General features: G+C 38.6%; 1 protein-coding gene across 2 annotated transcripts in view; it reads right to left on the reverse strand.

Moving 5' to 3' along the window:
• Positions 1–2,002: 2,002 nt before the first annotated feature.
• The window catches only part of TMEM182 (transmembrane protein 182), an 88,155-nt gene continuing 65,264 nt past the window's right edge, over positions 2,003–24,893 (reverse strand). For both annotated transcript variants that reach the window (XM_023211323.2, XM_023211322.2), the window contains exons 4-5: positions 21,403–21,540; positions 2,003–4,663 (exon numbers count right to left, since the gene is read on the reverse strand). In XM_023211323.2, coding sequence (XP_023067091.1) covers positions 4,443–4,663; positions 21,403–21,540 — 359 coding nt within the window. In that variant the 3' untranslated portion in view covers positions 2,003–4,442. The remainder of the gene's footprint in view (positions 4,664–21,402; positions 21,541–24,893) is intronic.

The raw sequence follows: 24,893 nt of genomic DNA on the forward strand, positions 1-24,893 counted from the left end.
TCCCTTGAATTTTCGGGGGATGAAAACAATACATCAATATTTCTTACAATGCCTTGATATATGCTAGACCAAAACATGAGGCAATAAGCATTATTCTTTACACATCACTCTTTTGTAGTCTATGTTGTTTAAATATCTATTCATTTAGGTAGTTTTTAACATCAATACTATGTGCAAGCATTGGTGAATTTTTTAACAGTGGCAGTCTCTCTTTAGAATTAATGGGAAAAAATGCTAAGAAAAGAAAAAGTGAATTGTCATATAAAAAGAGAACTATCCTATATTTTCAGTGAATTATGTCACTGTAATTTCTAGACATCCAGAAGAATGAGAATATTAAAATCTTTGCTGCATGTGCACTTATTTTATCCCAGTGAGCCCTCTCCTTCCCTAAATTATCTGCAAAATATGCAGAATCTGTGCAGGATACCAATTACTTCAACCATGCCTATTTCATAAGCCCAAGGTAAACCATCCTGTCATTTGAGTGAACTAGGAAAACCATCATCATTTGAAGAATCCAAATTGTTCTAATTTAGTTACTTATATAGACAATGTATAGACATAGAGAGTATCTATCTATATACAGATCAAGTTAACTGTATAACTTATATATAGATAGATGATAGATAGATAGATAGATAGATAGATAGATAGATAGATAGATAGATAGGATTAAATAGAATTATTAGATATATCATATGATTCCTTACATCTGGAAGTGGATCATTTATAAAGTTCAACTGTCCAACTGCCCCTTCAATTTTTCAGTCATAGCCGAATCCTATGGGCAGGAGGGATGATCTTTCAAAAAGCTGAGTGGGTCTCTTAGGATGTCTCCACTGTCGTTCCAGACTTGCTGTCTCTGATACATCCCACTCTCACAGGCTAGTTCAGGTTTGTCTCACTGATCTGCAGACAGAGCCCCTAACGCTTGCTCTGGGGAGTTAGTTCAGAAAGTATAATCTGTAACTGGATGTTTTCCTTTCTTTCTTTCCTGTCTTCCCTGCTAACCACATTAAATGTCCCTTTGCTAACTTTATGCTTATTATAATATGAAAGATAGTATATCCCTATCCTCCTTGGTTTTTAACATATCTAAGGTATTGTCATCCTACATTCTGATTGGAATTTCTCCATCTACCCTTGATCATCACGGAGGAAATGTCTCCATATACTGAACTCCTTCATACAATCAATAAAAATTTAGTTTTCTGTTTCATCTATTGCTCATGAGTTTCCATTTCTGGTGGAGTCCCACAAAAATCAAATCTGGTTTTGATTTAGCTCATCTTATATTTCCTTCAGTGTAACCCCATCACCATTGGTCTTTCTCACAATTCCACCAATCTTCAGACTTACATTCAGCTAATTTTACTGGTATCCAATATTTGCCTATACACCTCTGACATTCTAAGTCTCTTTGTAAGTCCAACGTGGTTACTTTTAAGAAAACAGAAATCAAATTACATGTTGAATGAATAAACCACCATCCGTTGAGTGAAACAGTTAAAGTGGCACTCAGGGAAACAACAATAATAGATTGCTGTTCCCCAAAGAAAACTGATTTTTTAAAATTTGCTTAGCTCAAATGTATTGACTTATACCATTCAATTTATCTCTTTCTACCCAAATGTATGATACACATGCACACTTACATACACACAAATATACAGAGACATGCACCCATATATATTGATGACAGACGGATAAATAGATAGATGAAGAATTACCAACAGTGACACTTCCTCCAATATATTCCTTTATAATTCCATTTAATCTTCAAATTTATAGATATATTTATAGATTAGTAATAAAAATGACCAAATGAACACTAACAACACACTTGATATTACTTTTTTAGAAAGCCCTACCAGGAATCCTCAAATTGTACATGATCATTAAGTTTCTCTGTACAGTCTCTCCAGCCAGTTCCAATGTATATGCAATCATCCACCTGAGTGAATTAAACCAGCTGAACAAACACAATATGGAGAGATGATAGCTTTCACCAAGTCCAAGAGTATAACTCACTGCCCTTTTTATTCACTCTTTCTAAAAGTGTAACTGAAAAGATATCCTATTTGTTAAAGTGAAACTTTATGATGCAAAATCAACACTTTTCAAAAAGATTCTAACACAGTTTAAAGGCTTCTAAAAATTAATAAATACAACCAATAGAGAAATACACACAACATGGATGTCTGGCAACACAGTATCTCAAATCAGATATAAGGTTGCTACAATAATGTACTATATATCTCTGCCATTTTAAAGTATATTTCACTCATTGACATAGCAATCACAACTCACGTTCATTCCTTCAGAGGGTTGCTGGTAAACTGATCAAGAAATGTGCTAGAAATTTATTTGATTGATGCATTACAACTATAAAATACTTCCAAAGTGCAAATCTGTGTAAAAGTGTCATACACATCAGCTATGCAGCCAATTGTCATATGAGAAATATATGGTAGCCACATAAGTGTACTATAAAGTGAGGATAACCATCTGAAATTTATAAATATTCAAGCCTTTGCTGAAAGCAGCTTGTATGTGAAACTTAAATGGCATACAGTACACCAGAAAAAGGCTCCATTCCAAAGTACTACAAAAAAGAATTGTATTTACAGATGAAATGAACTAATCAGATACATCCAGCATCGTCTGGAAAACTTAATGGCATGCCATAACTTAACATCACAGTCAACGTGCAGAGCCAGAGCAGGCCTCATAATTATTTTTTCTAATAACCAAGCCAAAAGCAAAGAAGCAAATGAAGCAATATAAAAACGAAACAGTGAAAGACAAAGGAAAGGACCACAAAAACGTTTATGATAGTATTGAAATGACTTGAGAAACCAGTTAGACCCCTGGAGCTTTATTATTATTATTATTATTATTATTATTGGCAAGTCCTGTCATGAAAATGCCCTCATGATTCAGACCTTTGCAATTTTTCCAAAGCTCCTTCCCACCGGAACAAGTCTTAATGGAAAAGCACAAGATGTACAGAGAAGACCGGGATCACCTCTCCCACGGCACTGGAGGAGCTGCTGAAAAGGGGCAGTTCCTCTATCCCAGAGCATCTTCTAGGTGGTGACTTTTTTTGCCTGTAGGCCATGCCTGTCTGTCCTCACAACAGCTGCAGAATGAAACACCGCACCTCCAACAAAGCTCACATACCCTGCCGAGCTCCCCTGCGATAGAAGCTTCCAGAATGCAAATACAAGCTAGGCATCTCAGATGGATCTGATTTCAATCAACATTAGTGCCAAATGAACATCTTTGATATACAAAAACTCTATGCTACTGAATAATACAGAATTATCTTTCCCCACATAAAGTTTCTTCTAGGAGGTGAAACAGTCGATCTTTAAATGTTAATATACCTATTGTAAAGATGAAGAAATTGAGGGACAGTAATTAAAGGAATCAGATGATCAGAAGAATTGGAACCCATAACATCTCGGGGAAAGTTAATATTTTATGGTCTTTATAAAGCAGGGCTATTATAACCCGCATATAGAAGTATCTTGAAAGTTTATAGCTAAAGAATATTAAAATCACATTTTATCAATAAATTTTCACATGCTGAACGTTAGCAATATACTTTTTAAATGAGAATTTTAAAATATCAAATAGAATTATGGACCAAGCTGACATGCTTGGTTTTTATGTATTTTAAACAATATTACATTATACAATTAACTCACTTTAAGTTCATAAAAAATCAATCTAGATTATATATAATTTGGTATGCAGACTAGTTAGTTTTATATGTAGTTTAAAGTTTATGTAAGCATGCACAATTAAGTGAATAAAACTAGGTAACCAAACCACTGTTGGTGAAAAAGCAAGATAAGTATATGCTCTCAGTCTTGTTTGTTGTGGCCCATTTTAACTGGTGAGTACATGGCTCCCACTAATGAGAACAACTGCTGTCTATTTTTAAATTCATTTGCTCACAAGAGCCAGTGAATGTGTATGTGGATATCATGCGTGTGGAGAAGAAACGAAATAAATTTTCTGACAACCTTGCCCATTCTTAATTATTCTTCAAAGATTTTTTTTTTTTTAATTAGCAGAAGTGAATGCCAAGGAGGCTTTAAGCCAAATCTATCTAGATTTTCCCCATGTCATGGTATTAAGCCTTTGCGACCTGCATGAACTCTAACATGTTCAACGAAAGGGAGACCTGTTTACCTATTCCCTAAAGACCTAGGTCCTTGACAGCACTTAAACAAGATGGAGGCTTGCTGGTATCTGGAGAAATTCTAGGACCTTCTTATTGAAGAAAATCTTAGTAAAATGATTAATTTGAATAGCAACTAAAAAGTGGTATCTACTAATTTTATGCTGGGATCAATGAAACAAAATGGAAACAAAAGTATTCCCTGTTTTAAAATCTCTCAAGAAAATACTCGTGGCAACAAGTTGATTTAGTGATGTATCTGAATATGCCGTCCAACAACTAGAAATAGTAATCCAGCTAGCAAAGAAAAAAATATCCCAGCTGGGGCCAGGAAAAATGACCAGCCATAGAGAACAGAAGGGGTGAAATCCAGGCAGTCCTTCATTTTCATGTTTCGGTAGCTTTCCATGTCAGCCACTGCCTGGACCCAGATGACATACAGCATCACCACCAATGAAAATAGGATGCCTGAGAAGGATGAAACAAAAGACTGTTAGCCTTTCTGATGATGTTTTCTCAAGAACACTATCTAAACCAATCACTGACCAGAATGACAAGCTCCTGCAAATATATTTCTAGCAAAATGAAATACTCTATGTCAGATCTTTTATTATGTACTTTATAGATATTTCTTTTATCTTTCATCTTCAAAGCATTGAGGGGAGGTCTATAGTAGCCTAAGAACAGCAACCACTGAGGTATTTATTGAGCGTTTCCTGTGTGCCAGGGACTGTAGTAAGTGCTTGTGAACATGAGTGAAAATCTTAGCACTTCTAGAATTTATATTCTAACTTTTTTTAACTGTACAACTGGTTTGGGATGAGCACTATACTGTTATTTCTTTCAATACATAGAATAAACCATTGAAATAGGTACTCTTATCACCTGGTTTTAGATATACAGAGACATAGACGGTGGTTTTCAGAGCTGATTTTCAGCCCAGGTCTTTCTGACTCTTGTTACACTATGACAACCCAGCTAACTAATGCTGGAATTAAATACGGTTATAAAAATAGAAACCAAAGTAAGCACCAAACAAGAGCGGAGATGAAAACACTGAACAAACATAAAAGAATATACGTGATTCTTCAGAAAATATATATATAAATATATATATATATACACACACGCACACATACATACACACACACACTCACACACACACTAAAGATTACAGCATAAAGAAAACATTGTCTTGAATAAATGAGGGAGGAAGATTGATGATAAAAGATTCTTTGGAATATAAAATCATAGATTACAGATCAACAGCCATATTAAATTAAAAAAAGAAAGAGAGAAGGAAGGAAGGAAGGAAAGAAGGAAGGAAGGGAGGGAGGGAGGGAGGGAAAGAACAAATGCCTAATCACTAACTAGAAGGCAACATCCCAATTTAGCAACCATTACAACTGTAATCCACCGGTTCCAAACACTGTTGGAATTAGATGAAGTGTTACAGTTTTGGACCATTGACCTTAACAAGTGACAGAAAAGCTCTGTGAATCCTGAAACTTGAGAATACCGCTAAGCATGTCCTTTCCCATGTAACTGTTACCACAATTACCAGAAGCAAACAATGCCACTATGCTGAGCAGCAGGCTCCAGGGTCCGCTGGGCAGACTCACCAGTAAGCAACAGGCTCCACACACAAACCGCACACACAGCCTGATGGATTCAAATTTGTCCTAAAGCAAAATCTACTACTTGAGAGCACTTGCTATCTGTCCAAAATTTCAATCCAAACATGCCAAGGATCTATTACACTCGTTGAATTAATGAGTTGAACTGTTAGGTATATAAAATCTCCATGGTCTAATTGCTAGAATGTCTGAAAGCTAAATGCAAGTCTGGGACTAGGAGCAGAGACTGAGGCATATTGGCAGAGAGTAGCTTTTAAGAGCCCAGTCAACAATTACACTTCTCACATTAATTGTGGTCCTACAGCATTTAGAATGCCCTCTCTCTCCTGGGCCATCGATTTCATAAACAATCTTAAAAAGTAAACACAAAAGAAGAAGGGCTCATAAATACATTGTGGTGTGTCAGTCGTGGAGCTTCAACTTCCTTGTAATCATGATACAAGCTACAGAGCAATGAAGAATCAAAGAGATGCTTCGCTAATAAGAAACATCCTTCACGCTGTGGTCTGTAATGTAAATGCAAATATTGGCTCACAGAGTAGAGCAATGTAGGCACTGAGAAACAACTAATCACAGAGAAATAGTAAAGCCATAGCCTGCAAGCAAACTCCTTACAACGCCGTACCTCAGATTTTGACAACAATATGGCAATTCCATGTGTTGTCTAGCAACTCTGTGCATTTCAATACATTTTCCAGCAAATATATACACAGTGTTCTCTGCTGATGTAAAGGTTTGGCTTAGGCATTTGCATAATATCATTTGCCTTATGCAAACACCTTGCAAAACTTTGTATTATTTGTTGATAGGGTTTTTATCTTCCTTGCATCATGTGAATCTCTTGTGCTTTCAGATATTTTAACGGAAAAAGGAAATTGCCTTTGTGAAAAACCAGTAGCTTTAAATTTATCTTTTCAAAAATTGAAAACCCATCAATGAATTTTCAGTATTAGGAAAACGTATTGCAGGTAATCAGGTAGATGACTTTTAATAAGAAAGAATTAACTTATATTTAAATATTGTCATTATTTGAAGAGGAATTTCATCTTAAAAGAAGGAAGAATAGTCATTTTTATCGCTATGGTCTTTAACTTGTTCACTAATTGAAGATACTGTCCATTTAATATGTATCAGATTAGTTTATGATTATATTTCACCCATGGGGTAAGCCAGTGTGTGTGTGTGTGTGTGTGTGTGTGTGTGTGTGGGTGGGTGGGTGGGTGTGGTTGTGTGGGTGTGTGTGGGCGTGGGTGTGTATGTGTGTAGACAGACAGAGAGACAGACAGACAGACAGACAATGAGAAGGAATTTACACCAAAGGCCAATGGTTTAGTGGATATGGAAGCAAGAATTAATCACGGTGGCCTGCATGAGACATGTGGCCAAGAGAGGAAACAGAAGGATACTGTACTCAGGTAGACTGATCAAATAAATGATTGGATTAAGGCCAATAGGAGACATGTATTTCACCGCCTGGAAACAGAGTTACAAATCTGAAAAGGAGGAAAGCTAAAATAAGTCCTACAGTGCTTAGAATTTAATTAGAATTGCATATATCAGTGTGACTTCATGGTTTTTCATTGATAGATAATACAGAAATAAATACAGAAGTAAATATGTGTGTGTGCATGTTTTAAAATACACATGTGTGTATATACCTAGATATATTTCGTGGCTCTGTTTCTTGAGAACATCTGGCAGCACCAACATCCAGTCTCATAGAACATACCAAGTGTCCAGATCTTGACTCCTGAACTCCATGAAACAGGGTTTCTCAAAGAAATTGTTGAATCCAGGCTGAGGCATAAAATACAAGATGAACCTGGAAAATCTTGTTACCCCAGAAAGTAAAGATGTGTTCAAAGAATGACAGGGGTGTTTGGAAGTCAGCTAGCTGGGGCCTCCCATAACTTAAACTGAAATAATCTGATCACCAAATGAATAATGATAGTGGTACATTTTTCTCATTTAATAAAATAGGAACTCACAGTGATATAAATAAATGAGTGAATAAATGAATAGGGAGAAGGGAAGCTTTTCCTTACAACAGAAAACTAACTTACAAGTGTAGAGGGATGGCAGAATTAGAAATCGCCATTTGACAATCACTTAAAAATAATTGAGAAGAAACAAAAATGAATGTTAAAACTAGTGGATAAAATTGAATGAAACAGAGTATATTTATGTAAGTTCAAAATCTCTTCCAATAAAATGCTTATTAATTTTGAAGGAGAGAATAGTAACCTCATACTGCAGAAACCCGGCAAATATTGCCTTATTCAAGTAATCAAAGTTAACATCACCAGTGACATGACAAATTGATGTCACACGTCACCTGATGGGATGCGGTGAGAATCACACAGCATCAATGCTATAATCTTAGAGCCAAAAATAGAGAGCCTGAATTCAATCATTAAAGAAAAAAATCAAACTCAAATTCAAGACCTTTCTACAAAATCACAGGCCTGTACTTTTTTCAAAAGTGTCAAGGTTATGAGGCACAAAAATGGGACTTCCTCTGGTTTAATGGAGACTCAAGCAACAACTAAATACAAAGCATGATTCAGAATTGGTTTTTTTTTTTGTTACAGAAGGCATTAATAGAATAGTTAGAAAAACATGAATGGGGTCTTTAGGTAAAAGGATTTACAACATCTATACTTTGATATCTTAGGACTTTTAAACACATAAACAATAACTGGCTTGAATAACAATGAGTTACAAACTTACTTGCCACAGTGACTTTAGCAAGAATAGAAAATACTGCAATAGGCCGGGCGCGGTGGCTCAAGCCTGTAATCCCAGCACTTTGGGAGGCCGAGACGGGCGGATCACGAGGTCAGGAGATCGAGACCATCCTGGTCTACACGGTGAAACCCCGTCTCTACTAAAAATACAAAAAAAAAACTAGCCGGGCGAGGTGGCGGGCGCCTGTAGTCCCAGCTACTCCGGAGGCTGAGGCAGGAGAATGGCGTAAACCCGGGAGGCGGAGCTTGCAGTGAGCTGAGATCCGGCCACTGCACTCCAGCCCGGGCGACAGAGCAAGACTCCGTCTCAAAAAAAAAAAAAAAAAAAAAAAAGAAAATACTGCAATATATAGGTAGTAAATTGTTTTGAAATAAAATTATATTTAAATGTGGTCATACATTTGGAAAGCACAAATTTACTTCCAATTGAATTTTCTAATATCTACTTTTTGAAGTCCAGAAAATGCATAAAATATTTCACTGGAGGCAGAATCAAAGCACAGCCCCGAACCCATGAAAATCTGTGACCACAATGAAACTGCAGACGGATGACTGAGTCACACCAAGAACATGTTGAATCTCTTGTTATTGGCAGTATGTGAAACAATGATGGAAACTGATCGTTTTGCATGGGTTCTCTTAAAAAGTTAAAAACTTCGCCCTTTAAATGCCATGAATTCAATATGGAAAGCATGTTTTCTCTTTCTGAAACAAAGTGCATGTGAAATTGAGTGACAAACGGCCACTGGGAATGCAATTGCTGATGATAACAATATGGAAACAATCACAATATGGAAACAAAACAGATTTCACATGTCAAAAACTGAGACATAAAATTGTATATCCTCACTGTTTCACAAACACAAGAATGAAAAATGGAGGCATATTCTAAAGATCTTCTCACTATAGTGTAAGAACCAGATTTAAAAGCACATCCATAGAAGAAAAAAATTTAGCCCCAGAAATGAAAACTTTTTTCCTAAAAAAGTTGGGCAAATTATCAAACTGCTTTATTATTGTATAGAAGTACATATACTCTTACACGTATTTTTTTTTTTTTTTTAAAGAGTGTTTTGGAGTTACTTAAAAATGACAGATGTGGTCTTTCACTGATTAGATGTAACTCGACTGCCTTTAAACGGGCTTTCACAACGGGAATCACGAGCAGTTACAGGTTACCTGGGGAAGAATCATAAATTCAAGATGATTCACTGGCCTCTTTCAGCCATGCTTCCACACAAATGCAGTGGCAACTCATTTCAGTTTTCTACAGGCATAAGAAAAGCCATAGAACTGCACATTCATTATGAAGTTGAGGTGAAAAGTAAACTCGAATCAGAAAACAAAATCGTCCTTTTTCTACACGAAGGCTGCACACACTCTAAAGGTAGGGCGATATTTAGCACGGCATCTACATAGAATTAGAAAGTAAGCATCATAAAATGTAAGGGATGACAGCATCAGCTTTCTCATTGTGGCTATTTTCAACAGGGGATGGAAAGGAGGTTTGTCCACCAAGGTCAAACGTTGAAGCCCGTGGAATAACTTAGATTGAACCCTGAGAGCAGGAGTCTCACACGTTAGGCTGAAAACATTCCCAAACCCATTCTGCAACAGGAAAAACGTTTCCAGGAAGCACTGGGGGACTAGGTTACTTTTCTAGGTGGAGCTGCCTGGAAGGCAGCAGGGCACGCTTGTGCTAAGTATAGAATCAAAGAAAAAATCTGGGGCCTGGGTAAGTGTGCTAAGGATAGCAGCATTCATGAAACGATGAATTTAGAGCAGACGTGTCCAGAAGAAAGAACAAAAAAGAAATTTGATAAACTGTGCACTTACTATCATTTTTGAAGAAGAAACATAGCAATTCATCAAGGGAGACACTGGAAATGCCTTCTGCAGATCTGCACAGGGACACTGAATACCATGACTGACAACACCCCTGCAAAAGGCTCTTGCAGAAAATACATAAATCATCTTCATACAAACATTTCTTAAATCAGCCCATACCTAATGTTGGAACATATGATATTAAACTACCATAGTCTGAAGGTTTCCAGGTTTACTGTTCCTCTTTTTCATTCTTTTAATTTGACAGATACTTTACATCGAGTAAAATGTACGGATTTCAAGTGTATGATTTGATGGGTTTTGACACATGGAAACATCAATGGAGCCACAACCAATTAAAAATAGAATGTATGCATCACTCAGAGAGGTTCTTTATGCCTCTTCACTCTCCTACCCAAAGCATCTATCACTATAGCTTAGTTTTGCCCTTAGAACGTCATTATAAATGGAATCATAACAGTATACGGTCTTTTGTTTGGGAATGTTTTTACTCAACATAATGCCTGAGAATGCATGCACGCTCTTCAGATGTATTCACAGTTCATTCCTTTTTATTGCTGAGCATTACCCCATCGTATGAGTATACCACAATGTGTTTATCTGTTTATCCACTGATAAACATTTCTGTTGTTCTGACTATTATGAATTAAACTACGGGGAATATACTGTTCTGTGATGTTCTAACTCATACCTGAAGCTTTGAAAGGACGGATAACATTTCCTTAGACAAATGATTTTAGAAAAATATGGTAATGAAATTTGTGTATGCAGCACAGTCTTAGCCCCAACTGATAAAATGGCACTGGAACTTGTCGGTGCTACGGCAGGCACCTGAAGTGCACCTGCTGAAGCTCCCTCCCTTTTCCTCACCCCCAAGCAGCTCTGCTACATCCAACTGAGAACACGGTTCTTAATAAAACACTGACTTAACTGTCTTCCTCAAACATTAATTCCTCAGCAAAACTTTTAACAATTATTCCACAGCGCTCAGTTATTCTAGGAGCTTGGAAAGCTGAATGGCTCATTCAGCTTTCACTGTTCAGCCACCTAGAACACAACCCACCCTTACAGCATTCTTTCTGGAACTCGTTTGGAAAGAGGTTTCCCCTGCCATATTTAAGGAGCATCTCTAGGTTTTAATTTAGGGGGTCAAAAATTACAACCAAGGAGAAAGAGCTAGACTCCTAAGCTGGCTGTGGGAGAACAGGCAGCTGATTAACCTCTTAGGATGGAATCTCAATGCTCCCTCATGCTATGAATGCCATCGCGGTACATTAGGATGATTTGACGTTAGCCCTGCATTCATAAAAGACTCCCAATTAGCCTTTGCATGATATCTACAAATCATGTTATATACAGGGTTACAATTCATTTATGTATGAATTGTAAAAGCATAGAGCCTTAATATATTACACATAAACACTTAAAATGCTACAATATTTGCAAACTTGTTCTCATATGTATTAACTTTAACAATGAGGAACCTTAAAAACCGCAGTGTCTGAGGGCTTTCTCTACTTCCGTGAAGTCCTCTGTGCCTTGCTAAAGGACAAAATATGAGGATTAGCGCAGCGTGACCGGGGATCACAGGTGCATTCCAGAGTCCAACATGTACTCTTAACTTTCTCCATATTACATTCTGGGAAAAGGGAAATTTGCCACTTTTGCATTTGCTAAAGAGTAATATTTGTCATAATATTGTAATATACTTTCAAAGTAGTCTCACAAATATTATTGCATTCATTAAAATATTTAGACAGTCTTTCTGAAAAAAGCTAGAAGTTATTTTAAATGATTTAAACTTGTGTTTTTGAAAAACTAGTTTGCTCTTCTTTACATTAGTATGCTATTGTTTTCTCATAAAATCATGCTTCAGATTATAGAACGAATGCATAATTGTGCACATTCTTTATCCCCATTCTTCATTGTCTCAGACTTGTTTTCCATTTTTTCTTCAATTTTCTGAGACAGCCTTAATTCTTTCTGCTGTTATATCATGATTACACCTTCCTGATTTCCAAACGCTCATTGCCGCACACACTTCAGCATTCTACTTTCCAAATACATTAATTGCCTCTTCCCTTTCATTTTCTGGACTCATAGTTTGATTTAGTAAACAATATATATAAAATTCTGATTGGGTTTCTCAAACACTTATGACTGTCTTAGATTGTCATATAATTTTTATCATTAAACATCCTGCATACCCAGTGCTCTGTACTCTACTGAGAAGCAATTATTAAGAGAATGATCATGGGGGTTTATCTATTTCTACAAGTAATTAGGGGTTTAATCTGAAAAGGAGAATTTTATCTAACGCCAAGGAAATATTTCTTCACAAGAATTGAGTTTCAGGAAGTAGGATGTGATTGAGGGCACACCCTTAGATTCTGACTGCCCTGGTTCAAATCCTGCCTCAAAGATTCACACTTCATACTTTATTGAATAACCCTGAGCAATGTTCGCACTGTTCTGTCTCAGTTTCTTCATTGCTAAAATAGAGAGGATGCAAGTGTCTACCTCAGAAAGTAGTCATGAGGACCGAACAGAGGAAAAGCACTGAAAACAGTGCCTGGAACATGACAAACACCTAATAAGCATTGGCTAATTTTGCTATGATTATTATTATTAAACTTTGGCACGAGCTCCCGCTAATGGTTAGCAAATGTTACTCTCTAAAATCTTTTAAAGCATCAGAGATTCTCATGTGTCTGGACTATTTCAGGACAGGCCAAGAGGCAAAAGAATAAACTCGCTGTGGTGTCTTCCAGTCCTGAGATTTCAGAGGAGTAAGGGAATGATGACCTCCAATGCATCTCCCAGTGTCTTTCTGGAACTTTCCACGAGGTGGCACCAGTCACCCCATAGTCCCATGACAGAACGTTTTGCCAAGAACAGAAGGTGAATCCAGGCTCAAGCTCGTTTGTATTGAGGACAACTTCTTCTTTGAGTGTCCAGTCAAGCCAACCGCCTTCCCCTGCCCATCAGCCCTTTACTTCTAGGAAGTAAAAATTCTTTCCAGGACACTCTTAGCCTAGGTCAAGTACATTAGGTTTGTCTTTCCATACACAAAAATGTAAAGAAAACAAAAGTCTCAGAAAAAAAAAAATTATAAAACTTAGTGAAAAAAAAATACAATATTTTTTGGCCACTCACTGCTAGTTAGTTCTGAGCAAAGTAACCATTTGGGGGATAGGATGGTTTTCAATGAAAGGAAATATTTGCAAAGAAATTAAATCCCTTAATACTGAGTAAATAGTAGATAGTAAAGAGACACATATTTTGAAAAAGGAGAATAAAGCTTATGGAAACTTGGTCTGCCTTTCCACTGTGACAAAACCTAATTCCAGACCAGGGACAGTATTTTTTTTGTTTTGTTTTGTTTTGTTTTGTTTTAGAGACAGGGTCTCCCTCTGCCAGGCTGGAGTACAGTGGTGTGGTCATAGCTCACTGCAGCCTCGAACTCCTGGACTCAAGCAATCCCCCTGTATCAGCCTCCTGAGTAGCTGGGACTGCAGGCACCACCACCACACTTGGTTCAGAGAAATAAATAGTCTTGTCACTCTGCACATCTGAAAACCCTCTTTCAGGATAAAGATTAATTATGCCTCACTATGTCATATGAGTAAAAATGTTTGTTTGCCAGGTCTGTCACTTTACTTCTTAGAAAAACAGCACTTACTTTTATTTTGAGGGGATGACAGGAGTGTGGGGAAGCATTTATTTAAGTTTGAAGTTTCAGGTTGTTCAGAAAAGCTGCACCAAAGGTATTCCTGAGACGGCGATTTATGTGGGCAAGAGTCAGACCGTGACCCAGAACATCTCCAACAAGGTTGGAGGTTGGGTGGATAACAAGGTCTGTCAGGTTGGGTGGACACTTACAGGGAAGCAATTTCTGTCTCCAAAGAAATGGCTCTGTGTCTCCTCTCTTCACATTCTCATTCCCATTCACGGCCTTCACCCAACTAAGATGTTCCAGACTTAAGGAGCAGGCTTTGGGATTTGATTTCCTCATTTTCTCCCGTATTACGACCCCATTTAAAACAGATTCTAACAACCAGTTAGACACATTTCCACTGAAGAGGAATGCAGGGCAAATAAACTTGCAAGGAAGAATCAGAGAAAGAAAAGTAATAACATTTAAAATATTTGTGTAAATAAAAGCCGTCACATCTCTTTTCTATATAATATTAAGCAAGGCTGACTAATGCTGGCATTTGACATTTATGGAAAATGTCAGACCAAGGATGTTGGCAAATCCACATTAAAATCTGAAGGAAGGTGTTCTCACATTATAATAGGATCAGTAACTGGATGACAGTCTAAATATATATATATATATATATATATATATATTTATATTTATATTTATCCCAACTGTGACAATGGAAGGCACAAAGCGAGTCTACAGAGCAGGTACTTTTCGAAATAGGAGTGTGACTAGTCTACGCTCCTGTTTAGAAGGCAGATCTAGTGTACCTGGGCCTTTTGATCATCAAAACTGAAGACACTAATTCTACTACAAGAGGTGCATCTGACTGGCATATCAGTAACAAATAGTTTGTATTAACTACTTTTTTTTCCCCACCTATCCCCCACACACCAGAGCTCTGAATATGTTAAGTTCTGAACTCGGGTGAAATATTTGATTTCCTGTTGGGAAGCTATGCTTTTGATTTTCCCCTGAAAGCCTACTTGTCACATACCAGGGAAAGTCAGAGAAGCTTTAAAACAAACAAACAAACAAACAAACAAAAACCGTGTAGTGGATCCAACCCAAATGCCCATCAATCAATAAGTAGATAAAGAAACTGTGGTACATATACACAACGGAATACTACTCAGCCATTAAAAAGAATGAATTAAAGGCATTCATAGCGACCTGGACGAGGTTGGAGACTATTATTCTAGGTGTAACTCAGGACCGGAAAACCAAACATTGTATGTTCTCACTGATATATGTGAGCTCAGCTATGAGGACACAAAGGCCTAAGAATGCTCCAATGGACTTTGGGGACTTGGGGGGAAAGGTAGAAGGCGACAAGGGATAAAAGACTACAAATAGGGTACAGTGTATACTACTTGGGTGATGGCGCACCGAAATCTCACCAACCACTGCTAAAGAATTTACTCATGTAACCAAACACCACCAGTACCCCAATAACCTATGGAAAAATTGTTTTAAAAAATAAAATAATTTTAAAAAACTAAAATGTGAAGGAGAAAAAAGAAAAAAAGAAAAGCCACTGTAGCCACGCCTTGGCCAGCCCTCCCAGGGAGTTCCCTGGGCTTGTCCACAGTGGGCAGCTGTTTATAGCCCAGATCTTTCACTGGATGGACATGGAGACAGCAGGTGTAGACAGCAGGGCTGCGTGTGCCTGCATGCGTGGATGGCAGGGCTGCACCTGCATGTAGGTGTAGACAGCCTGCCTCCAAGCTGTTGACAGTTCTTCCTAAGCTGTCCTGCTCTTGCCTTGCCCCACACACTCTTCTTCTCTGATGGCTGCCACATCCTCCTTTACCTGGAGGAAAACACGAGGAGCCTCTGTGAGCCACATGTTCAGTCTCAGCCAAAGGAAAATGAGCACCTGAACTACGTCCCTTGGTTTCTGCGAGCTGTTTTTTTTAGGATTAAGGAGAAAAATTCCTGAGTTACATATTATGTATCCATCGTATCTCTCTTATCTTAGTTGCAAATAAATGTGGTTTACTGATGGGCTATTGCCATTTCTCTTGATCTTTTGAAAAGCAAAAAGGAAAACAAACCACAAATCCCACTTCCTTTTAAGTCAGTCTAACTTGCTAGAGATGGGGACTTTCTATTCCCTTTATATCTATTGACCTTTCCTACACTAGATTAAGTGTTTCCATCCCTACACTTACAGAAAGTACTGCCTCCAGAGCAGGAAGGACGGGTGAGCTGCAGACAGCTGTGCTTCAGGCTTTTTGCCACACATGGCAGAGGATTCACACGATTCATCCCAATCAGCCCTGCCCATCTCCCTGGTGAGAGGCAATAGCTTGTGAAGCAGCTGTCTGGGGCGAAGAGCTCACCTTGTCCTCGCGGAATGGTGCAGAGCAAGCAGGCACATGCAGGAATCAAGATGTAACTTGGCCTCTGTGGTGTTTCAAGGGACTAAGGTACACTGCAAAGACACCCTTTGCTTCCATGAGCACACCCTGGACCTGGAATAGGGGCTGCTTGAATCCTTCTACTCTCAAGATGTCCAGGTAGTCTCACCAGCCTGAGAGTCTAACAAGGGATTTAGCCCAAGGTTCAGAGCTCTGCAGTCTCCTCCACCCAGAGAGACTCTGTTTCTACTTTCTGCAGCAAAATTCCGCACACATCCCACTTTGCCATTTAAGAAAAGGCTACTTCAATTACGGCAGAAAAATGTTTCTACCTTGATGTGCTAGTAAGATAGTGAATTTTATGGCTGATCTCCCAATCCAGTGTCCTGAGTGTCCAGGCCACATCCTTACTCATTTCACACACGTAGATGCCCTGCTCATGTACAGAAATTGCTGTGTTGATATTGCTTTGCCCAGGGATTATGACTATTCAGCTTTATGGTAATTTTCTCCATATAAGCCAATGTTGAGAATGCCATGCCTACGTATCCTAACACTTCCTGCATCCTTCCTATCACATCCAATGCCATGGGGCAGGAAGAGATGTCTGACAACCCATTTGTATCTGAGAGTTCTCTATAAGTCCACATTAAAACAAACGGGAGCTGTTGAGGTCTTGCAGAGGTGTGTGATCATTCACTGAAACAGTTACGGCTGAGGGTCAATGTCCTGACAATGACTACACTTTGCCCAGAACTGACTCTCCTGGAAACAGGTGGCCTGGCCTGCCTGAGGAAGTCTCTGTCCAAGTGTAGGGAGAAGCAATATCCACCTTCCAAGCCTTCTGAGCCTTGCTCTGAGCCTGCTGACCCAGCAAAGGGAATACCATGGGCCCCATCCCTCCTACCCCACAGCCCTGATATCACCATCCCTCTGCCATGCATGGAATGTCTAAACACAGTGCTGCTGATGCCAAAGAGTCTTCCTATGTGCACACACTCAGCAATGGCCATAGAAAATTTAGCTCTGCCCTTCCCTAACACCATCTGCCCAGAAATACAGAGAGCGTCCAATTCTGTTTGTGGCATTGATAAAGCAGCCACCACAAGCCTGAGCTCAGGCTGCACCTGCTCCTAGTTGTGGGCAAAGCTCAATGTGCTGGCCCAGAGCTGGCATGGGAGCCTCAGGAACGAGTGACCAGTCACATTCCATCCCATGCGACAGGGTAGCTCTCCCTGCTCTTGGTAAACAAATGGCCATACACAAACAATGTAGAATTGTACTGAGGCGGAAATTAAAGAAAGAAAAATAAAATTAAGTAGAAAAATAAATAAGCTTTCCTGTATTAGGGCAGCAACAGGCATAGCCCAGACCCAGGAAAAGCCTCAATAAACACTATCTGAGAAGCTAGGACACAAAGAACGTGCTCTGGAGACTCTCCCAGCACTCCCTCAGCAAAGGGAGAAGAAAAACACATTTTCCTTTCTCTTTTTAGTATGAGTTTATAGATTCCTGTTCTCTGTAACTAGTAACTACAAGTATTTTGTTTTATCTAAGCGGCATGATGAAGGTCATGAGAAGCCTGAGCAGGCCCAAACTACAGCCGTCTGGGCGCCATAGCGAAGGTTATGAGATAAGCCCATGCTAGACACTAGAGCAAACCTAGATAACAGCCATCTGGGCTGCATAGCAACCATCATATGTAATCCTGAGTAACACACCTGCCACAATTTGATTAACTGTCTTTGTTCTGCCTCTGTTTCATTGCTTTCATGCCACCAAAAGCCTGCTTCAAGCTAGCTCACCCCCTTTCTGAAGTGTGTATAAAGTTCAAGAGCTGTCTTTGTTCTGGGCCCAGTCTCAGGATGTTAATCCACTGGGTCTGAGTGCACTCAATAAAATCCTCCTGCTTTACCCTGAGGTCTCTCTGGTCCTCCTGATTCCCACAACAGTGCCACAAAGGAAATTATAATAAAAGTCAAATGTAAAGTAAGTGTCCTCTGAATCATCTAGTTTCACGGTTTTGAAAATGGGCTTCCTCAACACCCTGGACATCTCAGAGCTGCTCAGGGCTTTTGCATGAAGTGCTGAGCAAGGAAACACTTGGCCCTTTACCATAAGCAACACAAGGTTCATTTTAAAACATCTGACATGTACAATTATTAAGTGTCAGTTAAAAATAATAATAAAGGCAAAAAGAAAAAATCTGCCAGTTACAGATGTATGGATATATGAGTACATTAAATGCTTTATCCTCCTACACAGTTCTCAGCCAAACAATTCTTCGCATATATTGCTTTCTTGTACAAACTGCAAAATGGAAAAAGATCAACAATTTTTTTCAAAGCTACTAAACACACAAACGCAAACACACACACACACACACACACACACACACACACAAATTGTTCAAAAACCGGGACCAAAACCAGGATCAAAGCAGTTCTGAGTTTAAAACAATCATGCTGCCTATAATACATTATCACTAAACTATGGTTATTACATGTTCCCTCTATTGAAAAACTGTGGTTACAAAAAAAAAAAGTAAGGAAAAAGAAGAAACAAATATTTACACATGTAAATAGAGCACTGTTATTTCTGGGAAGACCATAGAAAAATATGTACCCTCACTAGAACTTTGAAAAGGGAAAGGGTAAAGTGTAGTTTGGGTGAGAAAAACATATTTGGCCAAGAAGATGCTCAGTTTTAAGGGATATAAGGATATGGGATCTGGTCCTAGGAATTATGAATTCAAGCAGAGGGATTATAATTTCTCAGAGCTAAGTGAAAAAAGCCAGACACAAAAGTCCACATATTGTGTGATTTCATTCATAGGAAATATTCGGAATAGGCAAACTCATACAGATAGAAAGTAGATTAGAGGTTTCTTAGAGCTGGTCAGGAGAGAAGGAGAACAAAAAACGGGGTTTCTCTGTGGAGTAATAAAAATATTCTGAAATTAGATAGTGGTGATTCTTGCACAACTCTGTGAACATCCTAAAACCCTACTCTGAATTATACACATCAAAATGGTAGGTTGTATGTTGATTACATCTCAATACAAAAGGCTTTTGTAATGTAGAGCTTTAATGGCTAAATCCAGTGAAAGAAAACAGTTGAAATACAAGACGAAAGAATGGTTTAAACAGGGTTCTTCTTCTCAGAGTGAGATTTTTCTGAGCTCTTTAAACTGTTGGGGCTCAGGAAACAAAACCCCAAAATGAAGCTCCAGGAGCAGCAGCCTCAGAAGCAAAAGTTTTCCTTTGACCTTCTCCTGCCCTCCTGCCTCCCAGCCCTGTTCTCTCCCAAGGCTGGCCTTAGAAACCACAAAGATACTCCTCTCCACAAAGGTGAATCATAGAAACCAGAACTCCTTTCCCCAAAGCCAGCCATGAAACCTGAACATATTACTCTAACTCTCCCTCCACCTTTCTGGGGAAAAACTGGCCTCAAAGGAATGACCTGACCTACCTTGCTTGCCAATAGGTCATAAGACCCCTATTCCAGAGAGGGTCCCACCCCACACCCAGAAGGAAGGCGTGCTGCTCAGAGAGGCCAAGAAGAAGCTAAATAGGCAGGCCTCGCTGGGTTCCCCACTTAGTCTATGACCATTAGATCCCACCCTTTTTGTCCAATCATATTTCTACACAGCTGCCTATCCTTTGTGGAACCTAAGCATAAAACTAGACAATTTGCCCATATCTTTTTAGGTCTTCAATCTGAAAGCTTCCGTGTATGCATGTTAAATAAATATGTATGCCTTTTCTTCAATTAATCTGCCTTTTGCAAGTCGATTTTTCAGGGAAACTTCTGTTCCTCTTGGCCCCTATAAAACACAGGATCTAGATCTGATTATTCTTTTTATTCCCTCTACAGAATTAAGCACAATCTTATGCAGAAAGTATCGTTGTTACTTGAGCACTGATGAAGTGACACTGGGCAGCGTCACAAGCTATCTTTCCAAAGATTAGAAAGACAATAACCCTTTCCATTCTGTTCCTTTCCTTCAACTGTCACTACAGTGTCACCTCTTCAAATTACTTTTCTATTTGTAGTGTGATCATTTTAGCAGGAATCAAGTAAGTTAGAAACCTGACTAAAATAAATGCACGCTTCATACAGAAAATAATATATTCAGATAATTCATGTGAACCACAATTAATTAATTAATTGTTCTCAAACTCCTAACCTCAAGTGATGCACCCACCTCAGCCTCCCAAAGTGCGGGGACTACAGGTGTGAGCCACCACACCTGGCATGAACAAACAATTAAGAAAATGAATGGTGATGATGTAGAAAAATATTTTTGTGTGTGTTTATCATAAATATTATCACAGGGCTATCTTTGAAGAGCTCAGAAAATACCTGCCCGTATCATATACTGACATGTTACAGAGACATATGTTACGATCCCCATTTACAGACGGCAAATTAATAGGGCTAGAGGTTAACAGTCTCTTGTGCACCTTGGAGTGAGTCAGTGACAGAGTTTTCTCCTCTAAGCCTCAGTGCTCTCCTCTTTATAATAATGGGCTTACAGTGAGCAGAGACTATCATGATGACTAAATGTGTCTGCATGTGGAAAATGGAAAGTCCCTGGAAAGTGTCTGACACATAGTGTTCAGGAAATATTGTACACAAATATTATTCGTTCGTGTTCAAGAAGTATTATATACAAATATTATTAGTTAGTGTTCAAGAAGTATTGTATACAAATATTATTGTGTTACTGTTACTAGAAGTATTATATACAAATATTATTAGTTAGTGTTCAAGAAGTATTGTATACAAATATTATTGTGTTACTGTTACTAGAAGGCTGTTGCCTGAATATAGAAATGAAAAATCGAAAGACATGAAGAAAAACCATGGCTGAAAGTCATACCCACTGCATTGTACGTACCTGCAGCAATATATGAGCCTCCCCCAGCTTTGTAGAGAAAGTGGCTGGCGAAGGGGGCCGCACAGATGATCAGAAAGCTTGCGATGACTACAGCAACTACCCCCAGGAGCATCAAGACTGCCCAGAAACCGCGATAAACTGGAGCCCCCAGGAGGAAAAGAGAAAAGAAAGAAAAATACGCTTAGATTATGGATACAGCAGATTGTCACACAGTCGGTTGCTTTCATCTTCATTTGTCTAATTTCAGCCATGGGCACTGCTAGATAGAATGCCAGGGATGGGTCTGAACAAACAGGAGATCTTAGATGACCTTGGAATCAGTGATGTCCATGCTAGTGACTTTCAGTCAACTCCTCTTGCTCAATGTTTGTACCACACACAAGCTTAATATACTGTGGGAGCTCTTTTTTTCCATCAAGATTTTCCACTTTAGAAGCAAGAAGACCTAAGGTTCTTGCTTCTAAAGAGTTCCCCCATTTAAGTACTCACTCGGGTAGCACGGAAGTGTTTCACACCAAAGGTCCAAACACATGTAAAGGCATTCACATTATTTACAAACACTGCCTCACATCTTCTGCTAAGATATATTTGGACCATGATTATCTCTGAGAGCTGACAACAGTCACCCCAAGCCCCTAACCACAACAAAAATATCCACTTCTGTTTAGATTGTTGGCTCTATAGAAAATAGTCTAAGGCAATAGAAAATGACAAGCAAAACCATAAAAGAAGTTTGTTTAGCTATGCTTTCCAAGCAAATCTGAGAATTTAAATCAGATTTATTTAAGGCCTACCTCTTTCTACTAATATTTTCACTTAGAAAGATTCAAAATGAGAAGTATAGAAGTCTATAGGCGTCAAGGACAAGCAAGGCTAAGTTAATGGTACAGCTGGTGAAAAATAGATAGCAGGTTTGGTGACATATGGTAATCAAACAAAAAGGAATTCTAACAATCATTTTTGAGTTGGATAATTACCAATCTTAACCAAATTCATCATTTCCAAAAGTCTAAAATGCTAAAATAAATTCTTGATAGTATAGATAGGGGAACGCTTAGTGAACATATTAGTCAAGTTTTATTTTAAGAAAATATAAAACTTGATAAGAAGGCAAAGAATGTTTTTCCTCAACAAACCTTCCTGGCAAAGAAGAAATCTATCAACCAACTGGAGTCTTACAGGAAAGAAGATGGGATGACGGAAATTTGAGAAGAGGAGTCACCTCAGTTAAATGGAAAAGGAAGGCTCGAATTTTTAAATGAATAACCAAGTCCTGAAGACAGGAATACCTGATAGGTTTTCACTTCCCATACCAATGCTGGCCACTTGGCATGGTTTCCAGGGCTGCTGTGTTAGACAATATTCTGCAGTTGTATTCAGACTCAGCAGGGAACAGGGCAGTGAAGAGATACTAATGTCAACTTTGAGTATGGAAATCAAGAGCTGCAGAGTGTGGGCCAAATATTTGCTGTCCTTGTCCTTCCACAGTTTATTAGGCAATTGGTGAGTCTCACATTTTACATTTTCATTTACTTCATTTAGAAATAGGTGGAGGTTATCTGTCACAGGACAGCTTCCATGCCAAGTGCTAGGGGTAGAATCACTACTAACAGGAAGCAGCTCAGAGAATAAGAAATCCATTCCACGGCTGCACTGATCACAACTAAAACTAGGTAAGTATGACAAGCAACCATATAAGGAGTGAAAGTAAATAATAGCAAGTGGAGTGAGAAGGAAAGTCAAGTCTTAACAAAAGATGAAGTTGCAAAGAGTTATCTGATTTTCTTCTTCTTTTTCCCTCACGGATTTGGCCTGAAGGCAAGCCCATTGGGAACTGTGTAAAAGGTATGAATAACAAAAATCTTTAGTTGAATTCATTTCCTAGAAATCTAGGAAAATAGGCCCCTGAAAGCCAGAGTAAATCTCCATGTTTATTTTTTCCTCTTTTTATTCCCTTAGTCCTGCCTCCAGATCAGCTTTAAATACAGGTCTGCACTGCTGCCCCAGTGGAGGCGTGCGCACTTAAGATCCCAAATGATGACCCAACCCTCTAGATAGAGGAACCACAAAAAGGAAACCTCATTGTGCAAAGAGGAGGGAGGAATCATGGTTATGCTTTTTCCCTTTTCTCTTGCTGCTTGCTGTGTGTCATGGCTGCATGGAAATGTAGCATTGAGTTCACAGCACAGGTGGCCAGAACTCAGAATTCAACCTTTCTGGCCAGAGAAATTGGGAAGCAGTCCGAGGACCCAGAGGGTGTAAACAAAATCTCACAGAGAAAAGAGCTAAAGAAAAGACTCTAAAATTCTATGTTTGAACCTACACAAGTACCAAGCGTACCCCCAAGTTGCACATGCACAGGAAATAGACCAAGAAGCATAGCAAAGTCTTTGAGAACCAAACTACAGTTTGAAGACCATCCAGGTTCCAGAGCAAGCCCTGAGTGGTGTGTACCCCAGGGTGCAGGGCACCAAGAGCATCACATAGACTTTGAAAACTGAATTGACATTGAAACTGCCACCACAGAAGAAAGGGACAGATTGGGTTGGTTGATTGTCTGCTGAAAAAAAATAATAAAATTTTAAAAAATCAACATTATCCAGAGAATTTTAACAGTGAATTCTCCGGTGAATTTAACACATTGAATTTTGACAACATAAAATTGAAGGTGTCCAGGATATAACCTGAAATTACTTGACATACCAACAATAATGAAAATCTGATCAATTATCAAAGAGACAGCCAACCCAAAGATGATTTAGATATACTTTCCAAATGCGATGAAATACAAATTTACAGATACAGGACACTCAGCAAACTCTGAAAGATAATAAACTCCCCCAATAAATTAGTCAAGACACATAATAAAAAAATTACCAAAAGCCCGTAACAAAGAAAAAGTCTTGAAAGCAGCCAGTGGAAAAAATCATTTCATAAAACATATGCGGAAACAATCCCAAGACTCTAACTTTCTCATCAAGAATGACGGAGGCCAAAAGAGAGTGGGAAAACATTTTTAAGGTGCTGAAAGAAAAGACCTTCAACTAAAATTCTGCACGTGGTGAAAATATCTTCTAGGAATAATGGTAAAATAAAGCCATTTGTGAAGAAGGAAAGCGTAGACTGTGTTGCTAGCAGACCTGTTCTACAGGAAATGCTAAAGGAAGTTCTTTGGGCTGAAGAGAAATGACACCAGAGCGCACGTCAAACTTCAGAAATGGAGGAAGAGCAGCAGAACTGGTTAATATCCGTGTAAATAAAGTAGACTCTATTTCTTGTCTTAGTTCCTTTAAAAGATATTTGTTAGAATTCTAAAAATCAGATTAATACAGTAGAAAAACGTAGGTTTGGAATCAGAGGGACCTGAGTATTTATCACTTTCCTTGAAGGTAACTTTGGACCAGTTACTGAAGCTCCTAGAAGTCTCTTTTCCTGTAAAATAGGGATGTTTGTATCCATCCTTTAGAACTATTAGAAGAATGACTTACAAA

Source organism: Piliocolobus tephrosceles, chromosome 15 (assembly GCF_002776525.5).
Source record: "Piliocolobus tephrosceles isolate RC106 chromosome 15, ASM277652v3, whole genome shotgun sequence".
NCBI lineage: Eukaryota > Metazoa > Chordata > Mammalia > Primates > Cercopithecidae > Piliocolobus > Piliocolobus tephrosceles.